Source organism: Carcharodon carcharias, chromosome 8, assembly GCF_017639515.1.
Source record: "Carcharodon carcharias isolate sCarCar2 chromosome 8, sCarCar2.pri, whole genome shotgun sequence".
NCBI lineage: Eukaryota > Metazoa > Chordata > Chondrichthyes > Lamniformes > Lamnidae > Carcharodon > Carcharodon carcharias.
In genome coordinates, this window is record NC_054474.1 from 126328673 (window position 1) to 126351927 (window position 23255).

At 41.6% G+C, this 23255-nt stretch overlaps 1 protein-coding gene across 3 annotated transcripts in view; it reads left to right on the forward strand.

Annotated features, from left to right (window-relative positions):
- pnpla7b (patatin-like phospholipase domain containing 7b) overlaps positions 1 to 23255 on the forward strand; it is a 395228-nt gene that overhangs the window by 318529 nt on the left and 53444 nt on the right. For all 3 annotated transcript variants that reach the window (XM_041193028.1, XM_041193027.1, XM_041193030.1), the window contains 3 exons: positions 6418 to 6574; positions 15637 to 15753; positions 17477 to 17546. In XM_041193028.1, coding sequence (XP_041048962.1) covers positions 6418 to 6574; positions 15637 to 15753; positions 17477 to 17546 — 344 coding nt within the window. The remainder of the gene's footprint in view (positions 1 to 6417; positions 6575 to 15636; positions 15754 to 17476; positions 17547 to 23255) is intronic.

The following is a 23255-nucleotide window of genomic DNA, read 5'->3' on the forward strand; positions in this document are numbered from 1 at the left end:
TAGGGAGTGAAAGGAAAGGTTTTCATTTGTATCGAGCCTTTCACAACCTCTGGGCATCCCAAAGCACTATACAGCCTTAATGAAGCACTTCTTGAAGCGTAGTCATTGTTGTAATATAGGAAACACGGTAGCCAATTTGTACACAGAAAGTCCCAGAAGCAGCAATGAGATAAATGACCAGATAACCTGCTTAGGCTTATTAGATGAGGGATAAAGATTGGCTAGACATAAAAGAAAACTCCCCTGCTGTTCTTCAGATAGTGCTTTGAGATCTTTTACATCCACCTGAGAGGGCAGGCAAGATCTTGGTTTAACGTCTCACCCAAAAGATGTCAACTCCCTCAGTCAGCCGAGATTTTGTGATCAAACCCCTTGAGTGGCTTCTGACCTTTGAACTCGGGCAAGAGTTCTGCCAACTGAGCCATGGCTGATGCCAGTCATCTCTTGTGTACCATAACAGAATTTAAGAAACTAGTGCCAAGGTAAATCCTTGGTGTTGTAGAAATATAGACAGATAGTAAGAGTTTCCATAGGTATTTAAAAAAAAGAGTTAACGAAGTGAGGATTCATCCTTTGGAAAGTGAGCCTGGGGAATTAATAATAGAAAATAAAGAGAAGGCAGATGAGTTGAGGTATTTTGCATTGGCCTTCACTATAGAGGATACAAATAACATACCAGAAAGAGCTGTAAATCAGAAAATAAAAGGGAGGGAGGAACTCAAGAAAATTACAAGTAGTACTGAGCAAATTGTTGGAGCTGCGGGCTGACAAGTCCCTAGCCCTGATGGACTTTATCCTAGGGTCTTAAAAGATGTGTTGATTTTAATTTTCTAAAATTCTCTCGATTCGGAGAAAGTTTCATTAGATTGGAGAATAGCGAATGTAACTACTTTCTTCAAAAAGGGAGGGGGACAGAAAGCAGGAAACGTCAGGCAGTTAGCTTAACATTTATCATAGGGAAAATTTTAGAAGCTATTATTAAAGATGTTATGGCAGGGCACTTAGAAAATTCAAGGTAATCAGGCAGAGCCTACATGGTTTTGTGAAAGAGAAATCATGTTTAACCAATTTATTGGAGTGCTTTAAAGAAGTAACATGTGCTGTGGATAAAGGGGAACCAGTGGATGCACTGTACTTAGATTTCCAGAAGGTATTTGATAAGGTCCCACATCAAAGATTATTGTGGATAATAAAAGCTCATGGTGTAGGGGGTAACGTATTGGCAAGAATAAAAGTTTGGCTAGCTAACAGGAAACAGAGAGTAGGCATAAATGGGTCATTTTCTGGTTGTCAAGATGTGAAAAGTGGTGTCACAGGAATCAGTGCTGGGGCCTCAAATTTTTACAATTTATATAAATGACTTGGATGAAGGGACCAAAGATATAGTTGTTAAATTTGCTGATGACACAAAGGTAGGTGGGAAAGTAAGTTGTGAAGAAGACATAGGAGGCTACAAAGGGATAAAGATAGGTTAAGTGAGTGGCCAAAGATCTAGCAAATGGCTGTGGGAAAATGTGAAATGGTCCATTTTGGCAGGAACAATAAAAAAGAAGCATATTATTTAAATGACGGGAGATTGCAGAACTCTGAGATACAGAGGGATCTAGGTGTCCTAGTGCATGAATCACAAAAGGTTAGTATGCAGGTGCAGCAAGTAATTAGGAAAGCTAATAGAATGTTATTATTTATTGCGAGGGGAATTGAATGCAAAAGTAGGGAGGTTATGTTTGTTATACAGGGCATTGGTGAGACCACATCTGGAGCACTCTATACAGTACTGATCTCCTTTTATTAAGGAAGGATGTAAATGCTTTGGAAGCAGTTCAGAGAAGGCTTACTATACTAATACATGGAATGGGCAGGCTGTCTGAGGAAAAGTTGGACAGGCTAGTTTAGTATCTGCTGGAGTTTGGAAGAGTAAGAGGTGACCTGATATAAGATCCTGAGGGGTCTTGACAAGTTGGATGTGGAAACGATGTGTCCTCTTGTGGGAGATTCTAGAACTAGGGATCGCTGTTTAAAAGTAAGGCATTTAAGACAGAGATGAAGAGAATTTTTTTCTCTGAGAGTCATGAGTCTTTGGAACTGTCTTCTTCAAAAGGAAGTACAAGCAGAATATTTGAATATTTTTAAGCCAAAGGTAGATAGAGGTAGGTGAAAAGTCATCAGAAGTAGTGGGAATGTGGAGTTGAGGTTACATTCAGATCAGCCATGATCTTATTGAATTGCAGAGCAGGCTTGAGGGGCTGAATGGCCTGTTTCTGCTTCTAATTCGTATGTTTGTAATCTTAGAAATTCATCAATTTTGGTATGAGGCCTCGGTTATGATATCTCATTCAAGGATGTCTTTGGTGCAGTGACAAATCTCATTATTGCACCGGATTGCCAATTAAGATTGCATGTTCGGTATCTGGAATGGAACTTGAAGTCCCAAAGTTTGGGCTCTATGTGAGAATGCTGCCGTTGATCTAAGCTGACATTTTACCTTGTGTACCTCCAGTTCCTGTACAGGCTTACTAAATGCCTGATGAAGGTGAATTTGTGCTGTTTTTTTCTCAGGAACAATCAAAATTTACATCTGAGGCAACATTGGAGCTCAAGGTGTTTATCCTGAACAGTCTCATAGGGTACCACTAATAACCAGTTGCCAATTATATCTATCTCTATACAAGCAAATAATTGCTGAGTCATGGTGGCAGCAAGTTCTTTGTCAGTTGTCCGCTGTCATTCCCTGTTAACTCCAGTGTTCAATTTATCGGACGTATCCATCACATCACATTCCATTATCAGAACATTATCAGGTTATTGTGACTCACTGCCCTCCTTGACTTTGTGAGCTGTGAGCCTCTATCAAAAATGGGTTTTAGTTCTGCAGCATTCCTCCTTGTCTCTCTGTTCCATGGAGAATTAAAAAATACCAGGCTGTGTGTCTTATTAAGATCACACATCTCTTGTTATTTTTAAATTTTGTCTGCACTTTCAAATTTCCCTCTCTTTCCTGGAGGCAGAGAATCTTTGCTAATGGTTCATTAGTCCCTTCAGTAAAAAGGCCTTTCTCCACACTGAGCTTAAACATGGAATGTTGGCAGGCAGTGTGTCACTGGGCAGGTGGCATATTGGATTTTACATTAATGTTACCTCAGTGTGGAGAAAAAGGCTGAAGTATCAGTCTTGATACAGCTACAATGTGACTGGAAGTTTTAATTGACTTCTCAAAGAAAGATTCTATTTGTATGATGTCAGACATTCCAGGCTATTGTCAGAAGATGGTTCCTTTCATTTCATTGTAATTGTGTAGTGGCAAAGGGGATTAACTAAAATGGACACATTGGAGCTTCTTCTCCAGCATCAAAAGATAGATATATATATATCTCACAACATGACTCTTGTTCATCTCTTTTCTGCAGTGGTTTATATTTACAGAGTATCAGCATGGAACAGACAGCAATTGGGAGAGGAGAAATATAGCCAGGTGGGGGAGAGTGTCCTGTGGATGGGGAATGCGGAGAGTGTTATTGCAAAAGGGGAAATAAAATGGATCTGGAGTAGTCAAAGGGGGAGGCAATCGCAACCAGTAGTGGGCTTGGGTGGAGAGATTGGTAACCAATGAATGGGCTGGGGGTCAATTCTTGCACATCAAGAGCAGTGGAGGAATCTTGCTAAGTGGGATGATTGGGTTCAGGGTTGAAATTGAATGAGGAAGGGGTGGACAATAATCGCCTTCCTGTATGTTTCATTAAGTGCTGTGAAACAACATAAACAATGGGACATGCAGGGTTAGATTTTTTTTTGCTTCCTACAAGAGTCACTGGATAGAGAGCGGAAGCACGTATACTGCTTTGCTAAAGTGGCTTTCTCTGAGCGATTCACAGCGGCTGCCCCGACTATGATCAGCTACCTCAGTAAATGCTGAAAATGGAGCCATGACCTTCTTGTGCATGTCTCTTGGTTCTACACCTTTTACAAGCTAGTCATCTGGTTGAAGTCCACAGCGCCTCATTTTTTGGTCAACATCATTCTCCCAACAGAGAGACAGCTGGAATTTTACTGCAAGTTACAATCTATTTGATCAGCCTCCTGGGGTTGACACCTGGAGTTTACTTGGGTGGAGGCAGGTTCGATTGAGCTATTCAAAAGGGAATTGGATTGCTATCTGAAAAGAAACAAAGGATGTGCAAGATTACAGGGAATAAGGCCGGGGAGTGGGACTAGGTAGAATGCACTTTGAGAGCTAGTGCAGACTCAGTGGGGCGAATGGCCTCCTTTTGCTTCAGCTTTGCCTAAAGATTCTGTGATACTTACAGTAAAAAGAGAATATACATCAGAGGCCTGTGGGGGGGAGTTGATGAAAGATAAATTGCCTGTTGGTGTTTATTCAGGCTCTGCATTGGCTAATATTGGCAGGTTATTTATTCACATATCGTTTGCTGGTTCCCGATGTCTGTTTATATAAAAATTAAATGTCAGAGCTGATAATTTACATGTTTTAAAGTTGTTTGTTTTTAATGGACTTGCTGTTTAAATGTGGAGTGGGTATATCTGCTGCGGTCACATGCTAAGATGGAGTGAAGTCACTAAATGTTCATTATGTTCTCTCATAGTGGGGAGGCCTGTCCTCCCCACATCTCTAACGTTCTTAAACAAATTTTGCTAAAGGCAAATTTTTTACACTTACAACTGAATCAACGCGCTCCAGACACACCTGGAGCTGAACATGGGTAGACTATGGTGTGCTTGGTTAAGTGCCATAAAGAGTGACTTGGTTTTATATAGCATCTATCATGACCTTAGAATGCCACAAAGGGTTTCACATCCAATCAAGTACTTCTTGAAGTGTAGTCACTGTTGTAATGTAGGAAACATGGCAGCCAATTTGCACACAGCAAGGCTGAGTACCAGTTATGTCAAGCATAAGTCGAAATCCTGCAGCCTTTCACACTGCTCAGTCATTTTGCCCAAAGCCGTTCCCATCCACAAAACTGGCTACAATCCCAGATCTAAATATTGAGCATGGCAAATTTCTGCTGATTACACCTATTTAAGCCCATGGATGAGGCTCTTCAAGTTGAAGCGCACAGGAACTAGTGGGTATGTTTGAGGGTTTTTACATATTAAAGAATATATATAATTTGCTCAGAAATTGACTAAACTAAGAAACTGGTATACACCAGTGAAACTATTCAATATAATTTAAAATAATTTTCAGTGATTTTAAAATCCGATTACATAACAATTTGTTAAAATGCTTATTTTTGTGACAAACTTATTTTCATCTCCATTAATAAAACTGAAGTCTATCACTCTTAAGTATGTCAAGGAATAAACAATTACATTCTATTGTGCTAGCTAATTTGTTGGTTCATGGAATATTTTACATTTAGTGTGGCATTTGAATGCATTTTAGTGGAAGTCTGAACAGTGACCTAACCAGTGTAATTTGTGGCTGATTTTTCAGCTTGCCTGAAATAGAAACTCTATCCCCAATCTGCTCCAGTGATGTTGGTTGAGGGATAATTATTGACCAAGACATTGGAGATGGGAGTGGGTGACACAAACAAACTCCCCTGCTCACCTTGAGATAGTGCCATCTGGTCTTTTACATCTGCCTGCAGGGCAGACTGGGCCTCAGTAGAACATCTCATTGGGCAAAATGACTGAGCAGTGTGAAAGGCTGCAGGATTTCGACTTATGCTTGACATAACTGGTACTCAGCCTTGCTGTGTGCAAATTGGCTGCCATGTTTCCTACATTACAACAGTGACTACACTTCAAGAAGTACTTGATTGGATGTGAAACCCTTTGTGGCATTCTAAGGTCATGATAGATGCTATATAAAACCAAGTCACTCTTTATGGCACTTAACCAAGCACACCATAGTCTACCCATGTTCAGCTCCAACTGTGCAGCATTCCCTCAGCACTGCATTGGGGTATGTCGACTTGGATTACGTGCTGAAGTCTCAAGTGGAACCTTCTAGCACAGGAGATTACACCAGGCAGTGCATTTCCCCACGGAGCATTCAGTGGTGCTCATATTTTTAATATTAAAGCTAGTTTGCCTATTTGGGAGGAAAATAGCACCAACTACAGAAAATTACTATGGCCTGTTTCTGTGTGCTGTAATAACCATTCAGCTCAACTTATCAGTACTCCACAAAAGTCTTTCCCATTCCATCTACTTCATCTCAGTGTTTCAGCATATCTTTCTATTCCCCTTTCTCTCATACTCATCTAGATTGCTTTTGAAAGCATCTGAGCCAATTGCCTCAACCTCTTTCTGAGGTAGCGAGTTCCACATTCTAACTAATAATGATGAAGTCTGAATGCACCCCAAGGGAGAAATTACTGTCTGTCAATGTTGGAAAATGCTGATCTATGTTGTGAGGTGTAACCAGATGAATCATGCTTGTGTCTGCAGAGGCTGTTCTCAGGTGGGGATTATCCGAGCAATGCACGAAGCAGGTATCCCCATCGACATGGTGGGTGGAACCTCAATTGGCTCTTTCATGGGGGCACTTTATGCAGAAGAAAGGAATGCAAACCGCATGAGGAACAGAGCCCAGCAATGGGCAAAGGTAAGAGGAACTGCCTGCCAGCTGAAATTAGCGATGAATATCACATGAAACATTACCTTGCAGGGAAGTCTCCATGCTTAGAAGATTGCTTTAATCCTGAGGCACTCAGCTACAGTGGGTTGTTGCTGGCTGCAGAAAGTGTATGCTGCATCAAGTACAGTTTATTCTATAAGTGGTATGGCTCTTTTTGTTGACTGATGGTAAGGTGATTAATGGTGTAATGCAGTGGCAGAATCGCCTCACCTGGTATTGATGAACAAATCCTCTTCCACTGTATGGCGCTGTGTCATCATGACCCATTACAACTTCTTGAATAATACATTTCTTCAATAGCAACCTTGTTAATGAAGAGGGCAGTGGGGTGGAATATTGCTGTTATTGGGGGTAATGTTCTCATTATCGGGAGGAATATTCTCATTATTGCAGGGAAATGTTCTCATTATCGGAGGGTATATTCTCATTACTGGGGGAATGTTCTTATTGAGGGAAATGTTCTCATTAAGGGGCAATGGTCTCATTATCGGGGGGAATGTTCCCATTATCGGGGGGAATGTTCCCATTATCGGGGGGAATGTTCCCATTATCGGGGGGGGGTGTTCCCATTATCAGGGAGGGAAATGTTCCCATTATCGGGGGGAGGGGAGGAATGTTCCCATTATCAAGGGGGGGGGGGGTGCTCTCATTATCGGTGGAGAGAGTGTTCTAATTATCGGGTGGGGGGGGTGTTCTCATTATCGGGGGGAATGTTCTCATTGTCTGGTAGGGGGTGTGGGGATGTTCTCATTTTGGGTATATTCGCATCATTGGGGGGAATGTTGTTGTCATTGGAGGATAATCCTGTTCTAGTTATTGGTGGTGTTGGATGTAGAATTGCTTTTCCAGTGTCTTGATTGTTCTGTTTCTGACCAGATATTTGTCTATTAACCAGTAACATGGTCTGCTGCAGTTCATGAAGGCAGCTTACCACCACCTTCTCAAGGGCAGTTAGGGATGGGCAATAAATGCTGGTCTAGCCAGCGATGCCCCCATCCCATGAACGAATAAATTTTAAAAATCTGCACCACAAGTTCCCCGAGGTTAATTGTTTTTGACCACAGGTTGCACAATACTGTTTAAAAAAAAAATTGCTAATTCTGAAAGGCTAATCATCATGTTGACTAAAATTCTCTTGAGTCAGTAAAATTAATCAGAAAGCAATGCTTCATGTCTTATGTTTCACTAATTATGTTTAATCACAATTTAGTATGTGATGCCTAACAGTAATGTCAGTTTTCATTTGGGGACTGAACTGACAACAAGGTTGGCCAAATCGTTGCTGCATTAACATGTTACCACTGATAAGTAACTCACTCAGCAGTTTGATTGTGATTTCATTCATTTTGCAAACCTGAAGGTTTTAAATGTCCTCCTTGAGATTTAAGCACTGGATATACACAATCATATCGTTTGTAAATCTGCAACTTTGGCATTTGGAAAAGAAATTAGGGCAGCATGTAGAGAGCTACCAAAGCATCCCATTCATGATGTGTTGTCAGCTGTAGCTCAGTTGGTAGCTCCCTTGCCCTTGAGACTGAAGACTGAGAGCCCTAGCAAAACTGAAGTTAATGGAATTGTGGGAAAACTCTCCACTGGTTGGAGTCATACCTAGTACAAAGCAAAATAGCTGTGGTTCTTGGAGGTCAATCATCTCAGTCTGGGTCATCACTGCATGAATTCCTCAGGGTAGTATCCTCAGCCCAACCGTCTTCAGCTGCTTCAGCAATGACCTCCCCTCCATCATAAGGTTAGAAGTGGGACTGTTCGCTGATGATTGCACAATGTTCACAATTCGCGACTCCTCAGATATTGAAGCAAACAATGTCCATATGCAGCAAGACCTAGACAACATTCAGGCTTGGACTGATAAGTGGCAAGTAACACTCGAGTCACAAGTGCCAGGCAATGGCCATCTCCAACGAGTGAATCTAACCATCACCCCTTGCCATTCAATGCAATTACCATTGCTGAATCCCCCACCATCGACATCCTGGTGGTTACCATTGACCGAAAACTGAACTGGAACGACCATATAAATACTGTGGCTTCAAGAACAGGTCAGAGGCTGGGAATTCTGCAGTGAGGCACTCAACTCCTGACTCCCTAAAGCCTATCCACCATCTACAAAGCCGAAGTCAGGAGTGTGATGGAATACTCCCCACTTGCCTGGATGAGTACAGCTCCCACGACACTCAAAAAGCTTGACACCATCCAGGACAAAGCAGCCCGCTTGATCGGCACCCCATCCACCACTTTAAACATTCATTCCCTCCACTACTGATGCTCAGTGGCAGCAATGTGTACCATCAATGACATGCGCGCTGCAGCCACACACCTCTTCAACACTACCTTCCAAACCCATGACCTCTACTGCCTAGAAAGCCAAGGGCAACAGACACATGGGAACACCACCATCTTCAAGTTCCCCTCCAAGCAACTCACCATTCTGACTTGGAACTATATCGCCACTCCTTCACTGTCACTGAGTTAAAACCCTAGAAATCCCTCGCTAACAGCACTGTGGCTGTACCTGCACCCCATAGACTCTAGCAGTTCAAGAAGGTAGCTTACCACCACCTTCACAAGGGCAATTAGGGATGGGCAATAAATGTTGGCCTTGCTATGATGCTCACATCCCACAAACAAATAATAAAACTCCCATGCACTGTTTCAAAGAGGAGCAGAGGAGGGCTCCTGGTGCCCACATCAATGTACACCCCTCAACAAGCTTCACTAACAAAGCAGATGATCTGATCATTAATCATAGAAATGCTCAGCAGGCCTGGTGGTATCTGTGGAGGGAGTAAAATATTAATGTTTTCACTCGATGACCTTTTGCCCTGAAACATTAACTCTGTTTCTCTCCACAAATGCTGCCTGGTCTGCTTTCCTGTTCTTAATTCAATTTTCAGCATCCACAGTATTTTGCTCTTATGTTATCTGATCTTCAATTCATTACTGTGTGTAAATTGGCTGCAGTGTTTCACAACAGGAGTAGGCCATTCAGCCCCTCAAGCCTATTTAGCCACTCAGTTAAATCATGTCTGATCTGCACCTTAACTCCATCTACCCACCTTTGTTCTGTAACCTTTAATATCCTTGCCTGATAAAAATCTCTGAACCTCAGTTTTGAAAATTCCGATTGATCCTGGTCGGCAGCTTTTAAAGGAGGAAAGTTCCAGACTTCCACTGTCCTTTGGGTGAAGGTGTTCTTCCTGACATCATCCCATGAATAGTCTAGCTCTAAATTTAAGATTATACCTCCTTGTTCTGCACTTGCCCCACCAAAGGAATTGTTTTTTCCGTATCTACCCTATCAACTCATTTAATGATCTTAAACACTTCATTTAGATCACCCCTTGAACTTCTATGCCCCACAACTTAACTCTTTTAGTTCAGGTATCATTGAGACAAATCTAGACTGCACCCCCTTCCTGATGTGCAGTGCCCAGAACTGAACTGAATGAGGTCTTAACCAAAGCTTTGTATAACTGGAACATTGCATCCACCTATTTGTATTCCCACCCACTTTAGTTAAAGGTCAACATTTAATTAACCTTTTAAATTATTTTTTGTCTCTATCTACTACCTTTTAGTGATTTCTGTACATTAACCTTTAATCTCTCATCTTCTGCACAGTTCCAGCTTCTCACCATTTAGAAAATACTGCGATCTGGATCCAAAGTGGATGATCTCACACTTTCCCTCAATGATATCCACCTACCACAGATTCGTTTGTTCACTTAAGCTATCAATGGCCCTTTGTAACTTTCTGCTGCTACATTACAACAATCACAACACTTCAAAGCACTGCAGAGCCTCTCCAACGCCCCCTGAGGTGACCAATACCAATCCAGAGATAAAAGCAAAATACTGCGGATGCTGGAAATCTGAAATAAAAACAGAAAATGCAGGAAAAACTCAGCAGGTCTGACAGCATCTGTGGAGAGAAAAATAGAGTCAATGTTTTGACTCCATATGACTTCTTCAGAGCTGAAGAGAAATAGAAATATACTGTTTGTGGGGGGTGGTGGCGCAGGTAAAGCAGGATAGAAGGTCAGTGATAGGTGGGGACTAAGGAGAGATTGACAAAGACGTCATGGACACAAGACAAAGGGAGTGTTAATGATAGTGATAAGGGCTGAAGATTGTGCTGATAGTGGCATAAAGGTAAGAAAGCAGAATGTGTGAATAGCAACACCTCATATGAATGTCAGAGTCCAGTGAGGGTTCCTGCACGTAGGAGTTAAAGTTCAGGTGGGTGCAGCTAGCTAAAAGCAGGAGCCAGCAAATTCCTTCAAAGTTGGTGATGATGCAGCAAGATGAGGTTGGCGTACGGAGGTTTGATCCACTTCACAGGCAATGGCAGGAATCTTTCAAAGAACTAGGCTTCGCGGCGGTTTAGACTTGAGGCAAGCTTTTTTGTCAATCTGGATTCCTGCTTTGATGTTGACAGGTTGGATATTAAAAGCAGAATGCCCCGGGAGTCCAGGAATGTAATGTTAGGTCACGTGGAGTTGCCCAATGATGAGTCAGTTTCAGGTTAACAACCTGTCTCTGGTCAAAAACCATTGTTCACCTTAGGCGATAGATGGTGGCTATTAGCATCTTCACAAGTATAATGAGTTTCACTGGCTCTCTCTTTCTTATAAGTCCAGTTTGGGGAGACACACTCGCTGCTGCTTCCTTGTTTTATTGATTGTGATAGTTCCACACCATAGAACCATAGAAAAGTTACAGCACAGAAGGAAGCCATTCGGCCCATCTTGTCCATGCCAGCCCAAGGACACCCAGGTGCCCTTTCTAATCCCACTTTACTGCACCCGGCCCATAGCCCTGCAGCTTACAGCACTTAAGGTGCAGACCCAGGTACTTTTTAAAAGAGTTTAGAGTTTCTGCCTCTACCACCAACTTGGGCAGCGAATTCCAGACACCCTCTACCCTCTGCGTAAAAAAAAGTTCTTCCTCATGTCCTCCCTACACCTTCTGCCACTTATCTTGAATCTATGTCCACTGGTTCTAGAATTCTGCACCAAGGGAAACAATTTTATCCTGTCCATTCTATCTATTCTCCTCATAATTTTGTATACCTCAATAAGTCACCTCTCAGCCAATGATAGGTGTGAGATTCCACAAGGATGAGGGCTGAGCTTTGTCCTGTAATTACTGTTGGACGTTTCCAGAACTATAGCCATTTACAAGTCATGTGACCTGTGGCAGCCATGTTTTGGTCCAGCAAAGTCAATTTTGAAATAAGCAGAAAGTAAGGTTTTACTTACACAGTTTATGATCTCTTTCATGTCTTATGGACGTGACAGTGGAAACAGGCTAGCTGGCTAAATACACTCTTATATGCAAGTTAATATCATTGAAATGGAGGAGGCAATGAAATACCTCCATCTAGGTAGATAATTTAACAAGTATTAATATATAAGTTTCGGAAATACTTAGTGCCCTTTACCTAGCCACGAGAAGGAACTGGCACTAATCTTTTGCATTTGTTTACTTTATCAGAAATCCTGCAAGTGAGATTCTCATGGTTAGGCTCCTGAAAAGAGTGCATGGCTGGAATTCTTGGAAGCTAGCCTCATGCTTTTGAACCATGCCATGCATGATAGCTGCATTCGCTTGCAAAAAAACACCAGCTTGATAATATAAAAGCAAAATAATGTGGATGCTGCAAATCTGAAACAAAAACAGAAAATGCTGGAGAAACTCAGCAGGTTTAACAGCATCTGTGGAGAGAGAAACAGAGTTAACGTTTTGAGTTCATGTGACTCTTGTTCAGAGTTAAGGAGAAGTAAAAATGTGATGACATTTGTACTGTCTAAGAGGGGTGGAGCAGTTGAAGCTGGATAGAAGGCCAGCGATAGGTGGAGGCAAAGGAGAGACTGGCAAAGATGTCATGAACAAAAGGACAAAGGGGTGTTAATGATAGTGATACTGGCTAAATGAGATGCTGATGGTGGCATTAAGGTCAGAAAGCAGAATGTGGTAACAGCAGGACAAGGGTAAGCACTCTGGAAAGAACAACATGAACAAGTGACAGATGGCCCTTGTGGGGGTGGGGTGGGGGGAGGGGACGGTGGTGGGGGAAAAAAATTGAAAATAGGATAAAAGGTGGGGATAAAACAATGAATTAAAAAAATGAAAATAAATAAAAATAAGTGGATAAAAATAAAAAAAAAATGAATATTGAAAAAAGGGGATAAAAAAAGGGGCGAGGATGGAGGAGAGACTTCATGGTCTGAAGTTGTTGAACTCAATGTTAAGTCTGGAAGGCTGTAAAGTGCCTAATCAGAAGATGAGGTGTTGTTCCTCCAGTTTGCATTGGGCTTCACTGGATTTGGTAATACTTGATAATACTTAATCTTGGTTTGAATTTAGAGAGTTATGTATAAATATTGCTTATATATTTATTCTTTACTGGCCTTCTATTTGCCCAGAATTTTAGTGTGCAGTATTTTACAAGTGTGTGTATGTGGGGAGGTGGAATAGTAGGAATATTTCATGAATAATTGATTTCACATACACAAGTTTGTATTGTGGACTCTGGTCCAACATAAGGGTTGAATTCTTTTGAGACACTTCAGTTATGAGGAAAGATTGGAGAGGTTGGGACTGTTTTCTGTGGAGCGGGGAAAGCTAAGAGGAGGTTTGAATGAAGTTTTCAAAATCATGAGAGGTCTGGACAGAGTAGATAGAGAAAAACTTCCTGCTCATAAACAGATTGAGAATCAGAGGACACGGTTTTAAAGTGTTTTGCTAAAGAAGCTAATGCGAGGTGAGAAAGGCTATTTCACACAGTGAGTAGTTAGGGTTTGGAATGCACTGCCTGGAATTGTGGTGGAGACAGGTTCAATTGAGGCATTCAGGAGGGCATTGGATGATCATTTATATAGAAACAATGAGCAAGGTTACAGGGAAAAGGCAGGAGACTGGCACTAAGTTAAAATGCTCAGAGAACTGGCGCAGACATGACGGGCTGAATGGCCTCCTACACCATAACAATTCTGTGAATCTAACTAGGTGGACAATAGAGTTTTTATGGATGCTGTCTTCCAGAAGGCATTTATTCAGGTTCCATACACAAGATTATCAGCAAAAATGAGAGCACAAGGAATTGGAGGCAGCCTTAGAATATGAGCTGATAATTGGTTGAAAGGCAGGAGTTGAAGAGTAGAAAAAGAAGCATCGTACTTTGATCAGCAGGATGTGACAAGTAGTGTTCCAGGAGAATCTATACTAAGGCCTCAGCTTCTCACCATATATAATCAATGACTTAAGTAAACTTGTGTATCTATGTTTGCAGATGGCACTAGGTTAAGAGGAATAGTAAGTTGCATAGATGGTAGCAGAAAGTCACAAAAGGACATAGACAGCTTAAATGAGTGGGAAAAACTGTGCCCGATGGAGTTCAGGGTGGGGATGTGTAAGGTAATCCAGCAAAGTCATATCAATGTTTTTCAAATGATGAACGACTATAAACTGTGATGGAGCAATGGAATTTTGTTGTCCAGGAACAGCACCAAAAGCTGGTGCACAGCTAGAAAAAGTAATTAAAGGATCTTTATCTCACAAAGATTGAAATACAAAGGATTGGAGGTGGTGCTTCAGGTTGTGCAATGCCTTGGTCAGATGCCATCTGGACTAATAGTTCTCAGGCAGTACACCTCAAGAAGGATATATTGGCCTTGGAACAGGTACAGTGCAGATTTATCAAAATTATGCTGATCCTTAAAGGGTTAAATCATTAGGGCGGGTGGTATTAACTTGGATTTATTTCCCTTAGTTAGGAAGGTTGAGGGTAATCCGATTGAGGATTTTGAAATAATAAAGGCATTCAATCGAGTAAATACAGAGAAGATAATTCCTCAATTGCAGTGGATGCTCAGACAACTGAAATTTTCAAAGCTCAAAGATGGAATTTTGTTAAGTAAGGATATCAAGGGAGCAAAGGCAGGTTAATGGAGTTGAGGTACAGATCAGCCACTACCTAATTGAATGGCCTCTTCCTGTTGCTATGTTGTTATAAGGAACCTCAAAGACTTAATTAAAGCGATTTGGAAAGGGACTGCAAGTGAAATTTTGGAATTCATTAAAACTGCTTTGTTTGCTCATCTAATAATTTTACTTAATTAACCTGATCCACAGTTGTCTGGTCTGTCAGAGTGTCACTACATTTCTTAATTCAAGTGATCCTCAGGGAATAAGAATGCCAATACTATATGGGTTTATTAACAAGGGGGTTACCGTTACCCTGATTGCAGGAGCATTCATTTCCTTTTGTTTTCTGAGATTTGACCCATAATTATGGCAAAAATAAATGCTGGAAATCTGTGCTCCCTCTCTAATGCAAGAGGAAGAATACACACATACGTACCTTCATATTCTACTGAATTAAAAGAGAAAATGTTAGAAGTGCTCAGCAGGTCTGGTATTTTCTGTTTATTTTCGGATTTCCAGCATCCGCAGCATTTTGCTTTTGTAGGTAGAATGTGGAACTCGCTACCGCATGGAGTAGTTAAGGTGAATAACATAGATGCTTTTAAGGGAAAGCAGAAAAGAACATGACGGGGGAAGAGAAGGAAATGTAGATGGATTAGATAAAGTAGGTGGGAGGAAGCTTGTGTGGAGCATAAACATCAGAGAGCAGTTAGGCTGAATGGCCATTTTCTGTGCTGTAAATACCATGTAGGAATCACATAAAGGACCTCCTAAGGATGCCCTTTCCAGAATGAAATACGTCTTCCAATCATTTCCTGCAGTTGCTTTTTTACATACACACACTTTTTCCCCTTCGGGGAACAATTGGGAAGCGATTTGTGGGCTGGTTATCAGCCTGCTGGACCACATCATCAACAATCTTTCCGTGGCCACAGACCCAGGTGTGGTACTTGAACCCGGAGATTCTGGCCCAGAGGTAGGGACACTACCCACTGCTCCACAAGACCTCCTGTTGTTGGTCGGCCCATATGTGTCCGAAGTGAATCACCATAGATAACAGCTTTTTTTTTAATTAACAGGAAATGACAAATGTTTTCAAGAAAGTGCTAGATTTGACATATCCAATCACCTCGATGTTCTCAGGATCTGCTTTTAACAGCAGCATCAGCAACACCTTTAAGGACAAGCAGATAGAGGTGAGTGGTGGACCCATCAGTATCAGAAGCAACTGAAATAATCGTCTACTCCATTCCTGTTCTTGAGTTGCTAACATGTTCAATACAGCACAGGTTTCAGCCTGACATCAAGTCATGGATGAGCCACAACTTCCTTCAGCTGAACATTGGGAAGGGCAACTTCATAATTTTCTGTGCCTGCCACAATCTCCACTTCCTTGACACTCCTTCAGTCCCCCTGGCCCCTCAGATTGAACCAAAACCTGCTAAAACTTTAGCCTGTCTGACACTGAGCTGAGTATCAAACCTTACGTTGTCTACATCACCAATGTCGATTATTCTGTGACATTTCCTGGCTCTACCAATAACTCAACTCCTTCACTGCCAAAACTCTGAACAATGCTCTTGACACCTCCAGACTGGATTATTCCTGTATTCTTGTTGGCTTTCCTTCATCCATTTTCCATAAACCTAACATCAGTGTTGAACTTTTTCCACATTAAGCACCCACACCCATTACTCCCACCCTCATAGACTACACTGGTTCCATCCTACTTCTGCAACCTCCTCATAGTTTCCTACGTGTTAACTTCAATAACCACTTTAATGGCTGTAAAGCACTTTATGAGGTCCTGAGGTTGTGAAAGGGGTTGTATACCTGCAAGTCTTTATTCCTTTTGTTTTCTGACTCAGACCTTCTATGCAGCCACTCCTTCCTTTGCCCTAACAAAGCTACCAACTGCCTAGACCCAGCTCTCCAAAGTGCTCTCCCTAAACCTCCCTGTGTTTCTACCTCTCCTTTTAAAAACCTTTCCTAGACCCATAACTATTTCCCAAGGCTCCTAAACTCTCCCATGGCTCAACATTCTCTTCACCTTACCACTCTGATATAAACAGCCTTGCAGCACTTTATATGTTAGACACTTTATAGATGCCAGTTGTTATAGTTGATAACTTCCATGCCTCTGATGCTGTATGACTGGTGGTCGATATGCAACTATTCAGTTGCAGATACTGGACAATCTCTTTTGGTGCTCAGAACCTAGTATGTTTCAATTAGCATCGGTCTCTGGGTTACACAGGACCAACTTGAGTTGGTTTCTGTACACAGTCAAATCTGACACCTTCCTGATCTTTCTAACTTGGCTACTCTTTGAATAGACTTGCAGAACGATTGGGGAGCTCTTATTGTCTCTGGTTTCCTGTTTCAGAATGGCAATGGCCCGAGAGCAACTCATATAATGTTATGACATTATTGTCAAACGTTTCTGGCATGATAAAATCCAGCATTAGCCACGCATGTACTGTTATGATAAAATAGTCTGTATTTTTATGTAAAGATCTATCTCGATACTTGAAGATAAGAGTCACATAGAAACACAGCATGTAATCAGGCAATTTAACCCATCCTGGTGTTCCTGCTTCCCACACAACCTACCTCCCTCTCCATTTACTTGATCTAATCCTAATCAATGTATCTATTTTTTCCGTTCATCTGCTTAAACAATTTCTCCTTAAATGAGCAATTTGCCTCAACTATTCCTTGCAATAGCACGTTCCACTTTCTCATTGCTCTGGATGATCATTCTGATTTCCTCTTGCTTTCACCCCCCACTCCCAATCTCCCCCCAGGTGTAATATTTTTTTCTAATAAAATGGAACCATTTGTTGAGGGAAGACATTGGACCAAAGAGTTGTGTTGCCCTTCGAATCACTGAACAGATCCTCCATGTTTACTTTTCAGGACTTGTGGATTCCTTACTTCAACATCACCACAGATATAACTGCGTCTGCCATGCGGGTTCATACTGACGGTGAGTGCAACCTGATATTTTGACCTTCCTCACTCCTAGCAAAGGGCACCTAGTTTGTGTGGCCAGTGAATAATATTACCCACCTAGATATTGAGGTGCTCTCGAATCACTGGCAAGGGAGTTTTTAAACCCACCCACAACATTGTGGAAAGTAAGCACTCATTTTGGCAACCCCACCTCAAATGATTTGGGAGCCAGTGGTCTTTCGCTAGATGACACCTGTGCACTGCTGCTAACCTGATCACGTTGATGAACGCTTAATAATATCCCAGGAAAATGTTAATTTTCAGAGAAATTGTTTATGAAATACTTTGTTACTTAAATTCTGTGAAATTGAAACTTAAGATAGGATTCCAAATAAAAGTTAAGTCACTCATTGAAGTATACATTTGCTACCCCGACTTCCTACCCCGAGGCCTGACCTTACCCTATCGCTAACCATTCTAAGTTTCTCTTGTTTTTTCAAATCCCCAGTGGCATGCATACTTCCCTGGACTGACTCACAGGTTTCCACTGACCCAGCTTTGCTGAAATTACCATTGTTGTGTAGTAGATGCAATGCATTCGGGGCTTGAACAGCAGACTGTATTAGAGTCTTGTCCTGTTTGGGACTCTACCCCAGCTCAGTAGCTTTGTGACCATTTGAAGTATCCATAATTACTACTCTGGTTGCGGAACATAAGAACAGGAATAGGCTATTTAACCCTTCAAGTCTCTGCCGTCATTCGGTGGGACCCAGGCTGACCTGCGACCTATCACATAGGCCAGAGATACATGGAACTTGGTTTTCTGCAAAAAGCTGCTGTTTCAGCGGAAATCATAACTTTGTTTTAAAGGGTTTTAAAGAAAGAAATAACTTGCATTTCTATAGTCTCTTACACAAGCTTGGAACATCTTTAGGCACTTTATACTTCAAAAGCACTTCATTGATTGTAATGTGGGAAACACAACAACTAAATCTTAATTCCAAGCTCATTTTTATTTGCAACAGAAAATGCAGAAATCACTTTGAATTTAAAATTTCATCACTTTCAGTGTAAGCTGATTACAAACAAACAGAATAGGAGCAGAAGTAGGCCATTCAGCCCCTCAAGCCTGCTCCGCCATTCAATGAGATCAGGACTGATCTGACTGTGTTGCAAGTTCCACATTCCCATCTACCCTTGATAAACATTGATTCCCTTGTCTAACAAGAATCTATCTACCTCTGTCTTAAAAATATTTAGTGACCCAGTTTTCATTGCTTTTTGAGGCAGAGTTCGAAAGTCCCACAACTCTCTGAGAGAAAAAAAATTCTCCTAATTTCTGTCCTGTAAAGATGACCATAATTTTAAGATGGTTCCCTCTAGTCCTGGACTCACCCACAAGGGTAAGCATCCTGTCCACATCCACCTTGTTGAGACTGTTCAGGATCTTTTATGCTTCAATCAAGTCCCTCCTCATTCTTCTAACTTCCAGTGGAAACATGACTAGGTTGTCCAATGTATCATCAAAAGACAATCTTCTCATTCCAGGTATCAATCCAGTAAACCCCCTCTGAACCGCCTCCAATGCATTTACATCCTCCTTTAAATAAGGAGACCAAAACTGCACAGAGTATTCGAGATACAGTCTCACCAATACCCTGTATAACTAAAGCATAACATCCATACTTTTATAATAAAAACAGAAAATGCTGGAAAAACTCAGCATGTCTGACAGCATCTGTGGAGCGAGAAACAGAGTCAACGTTTCGAGTCTATATGACCCTTCTTCAGAGCGTCGTACAGACTGGAAACATGAAATCTGTTTCTCTCTCCACAGATGCTGTCAGACATGCTGAGTTTTTCCAGCATTTTCTGTTTTTATTTCAAATTTCCAGAATCCACAGTATTTTGCTATTATCCTTACTTTTGTGTTCAATTCCTATCGTATTAAAGGATAGCATTCCATTAGCCTTCTTGATTTACATGCTGTGCCTGCATACTAACTTTTTGTTACTCATGCATGAGAACACCTCGATCCCTCTGCACCTCGGAATTCTGCAGTTGTTCTCCATTTAAGTAATACTCTGCTTTTTTTTCTCCCTGCAAAAGTGAACAACTTCACATTTTCCCAAATTATACTCCATCTGCCAGATTTTTGCTCACTCACTCAACTTATCTATATCTGTCTGCAAACTCCTTATGTCTTCTTCAGAACATACTTTCCTACCTACCTTTGTGTTGTCTGCAACTTTAGCTACTGTCTTCATTCCCCTCAACTAAATCATTGATGTAAATTGTAAAAAGTTGAGGCGCCAGCACAGACGCCCCTGTGGGACTCCACTCATCACATCCCGTCAATCAGACAAGACCCCTTTATGCATACTCTGTTTTCTGCCAGCCAACCAATCTTCTATCCATGCTAATATGTTACCCCCTACATTATGATCTTTCATTTTCCATAATAGCCTTTGACGTGACACCTTATCAAATGCTGTCTGGAAATCCAAGTGCAGTACATCTACAGGTTCCCCTCTAACCACCGCATGTTACTGCTTCAAAGAACTCTAATAAGTTGGTTAAACATGATTTCATAAATCATAAATCTATGCTGACTCTTCCCGATTTACCTTGAGTTTTTCTACGTGCCCAGTTATAACCTCTTTAATGATCGATTCTAACACCTTCCCCACTACAAATGCCAAGCTAATTGGCCTATAGCTTCCTGTTTTCTGCCTCCCTCCCTTCTTAAATAGTGGGGTTATATTTGCTACTTTCTAGAACCTCTCCAGAATTAGGGAATTTTGGAAAATTAACATCAACGTATCTACTACCTCAGCCACCTCTTTTAAGACTCTAAGTTGAAACCCACTTGGACCCAGAGACTTGTCAGCCCACAGAACCATCAGTTTGCTCAGTGGTGCTTCTCTAGTGATTGTAAATTCACCAAGTTCCTCTCTCCCCTCCACCTCCTGATTTACAGCTATTGCTGGAGTGTGTTTTGTATCCTGTATAGTGAAGAAGCAAAATATTTGTTCATTTCATCCGCTATTTCCTTATTATCAACTATTAACTCCTCACTCTCACTCTCTAGAAGACCAACATTCACTTTACCTACTCTTTTCCTGTGTAAGAACCTGCAGAAACTATTGCTAAGCATTTTTATATTTCTAGCTAGCTTCCTCTCATACTCTAATTTATTTCTCCTGATTAACCTTTTCATCATCCTCTGCTGTTGTTTATATTCTGACCAATCATCTGACCTGCCACTCATCTTTGCGCAGTTATATGCATTTACCATAAGTTTGATGCTTTCCCTAACTACTTTAGTTAATCATGAATGGTGGGTCCTCCCTTTAGAATTCTTCTTTATAGTAGGAATATACTTATACTGAGTATTCTGAAATATCTCCTTAAGTGTCTGCCACTGTTTCTCTATTGATCTATCCCCTAGCCTAGTATCCCAGTTCAGTTCAGCTAGTTTAGCTTTCAAGCCCACATAGTTGCCCTTATTTAAGTTTAAAATACTGGTCTTAGACCCACATTTCTCCCTTTCATACTGGATGTAAAATTCAATCGTATTGTGGTTGCTGCTACCTAGAGGTGCCTTTACCCTGAGGTCATTAATGAATCCTGTCACATTACACCAAGTCTAATATAACCTGCTCTCTGGTTGGTTCCAGAGCATGCTGCTCTAAGAAACTATCTCGAAAGCATTCTATGAACTCCTACTGCCAGTCTGATTTTTCCAGTTTTTATGCAGATTAAAGTTACCCATGATTATTGCCATCCCTTTATCACAAGTGGCCAATATTTTTTCTTGTATACTTTGTCCTACTTTGTGGTTACTGTTAGGGGGGGGTCTACAAACCACTCCCACTAGTGCCTTCTTTCCCCTACTATTCACCATGTCCGCCCAAACCAATTCTATATACTGATCTCCTGAACCAAGGTCATCTCTAACTATTGCACAAATGCCATTCTTGGTTAACAGTGCTACCCCTCCATCTTTACCTAGCTTCCTATTCATCTTGAAGGTCATATACCCCTCAATATTCAGGACCCAATCCTTGTCATCTTGCTGCCAGGTCTCCATAATGGCTTTCAGATCATATTTATTTACTTCAATGCACGCTATCAATTCGTTTACTTTGTTATGAATGCTACACACATTCAGACCTAGAGCCTTTGGCTTAGTCTTTTTGTTATCTTTGAAACATCTGGTCTTGATTTTTTGTGCACTCTTAGGTTTTCTCTCTGTCCCTCCCTGCCATTCGCTGACCTTCATTTCCCACATTACTATTTTTCTCTCTTACCTTGTCTCTACACTTTGATATGCCATGTCTTTCCACATTTGATCCCTTGCCCCCACTATTTAGTTTAAAACTCTACTTCCCTAGTTATGTGGTTTTCAAGAATGCTGGTCCCAGCCCAGTTCAGGTATAGACTGGCCCAATGGTACAACCCTCCCCTTTCCTCAGTACTGGTGCCAGTGCCCCGCAAACTCGAGCCCACTTCCCCCACACCAGTTTTTGAGCCACATATTCATCTCTCTAATTTTGTGTACCCTATGCCAATTTGCACGCGGCTCAGGTAATAATCCAGAGATTATAACCTTTGAGGTTTTGCTTTTCAATTCAGTACCTAGCTGCTCATACTCTCTGCACAGAACCTCTTTCCTAGTTCTATGCATGTCATTGGTACCTATATGGACCACGACAATTGGATCCTCCCCCTCCCACTAACTTCCTCTCCAAGTTCCTCTCCAGCCCTGAGCAGATGTCCCGAACCCTGGCACCAGGTAGGCAATGCAGCCGTCTGAACTCTTGCTCTTTGCTACAGAGAAGTGTCAATCCCCCTCACTATACCATCCCCTACTATCACTACGTTCCTTTTTGCTTCCCCCACTTGAATGGCTTCCTGTACCACGGTGTCATGGTCAGTTTGCTGATACACCCTGCAGCCCCTGCTCTTGTCCCAACAAGCTGAGAAAACCTCAAACCTATTGGACAGTTGCAGAGGCTCACATTCCTGCACTCATGCCCATTGGGTTCCCTTACCTGCCTTACTCGCAGCCACACCCTCCTGTCCCTGACCATTGACCAAATCAGAAAACCCTATCCTAACTGGTGTGACTGCCACCTGGTATGAAACATCCAGGTAACTTCCCCCTCGCTAATGTGTTGCAGAGTCTGCAGCTCAGCCTCCAGCTCAATGACTCTGAGCCAAAGTTCCTCAAGCTGCAAAACATTTACTACAGACGTGTTTGCCCTGGATCACAATGTTGCAGCCTTGGCACATCATCTCTCCTGTCATCCTTAATGTGTTTTAAATAACTACTTAATTATATTGATCACTAATTTATGTTTTTTTTTATATATTTCATTAACTTTACCACCAATTTGTGTACTATTTTAAACTTTAGGTTTAGAATAGAACTTACCCACTTACCAGATACTCACCAAACAGTTAGCTTCTTTCCCTGTAGTAGAGCAAGAACCAATTCCTACAGGGCGAGAGAGAAAGAAAAAAGAAATGAACACCTCCTTCCCCTCCTCCCGCCTCACTGAACTAACCCACTCACCAAACTCCAAGTCTGCACTCAGTTTCCTCAGCTGCACTCCATTTTCCTTGGCTGCACTTAGACCTACTAGGCTTGTTCTTTTATGATGGTTCAAAGGATTAGATGGAGCCTCCTGGTTCCATTCAACTCACTTCAGCCATCGATATAGAAGAGGTGTGACTT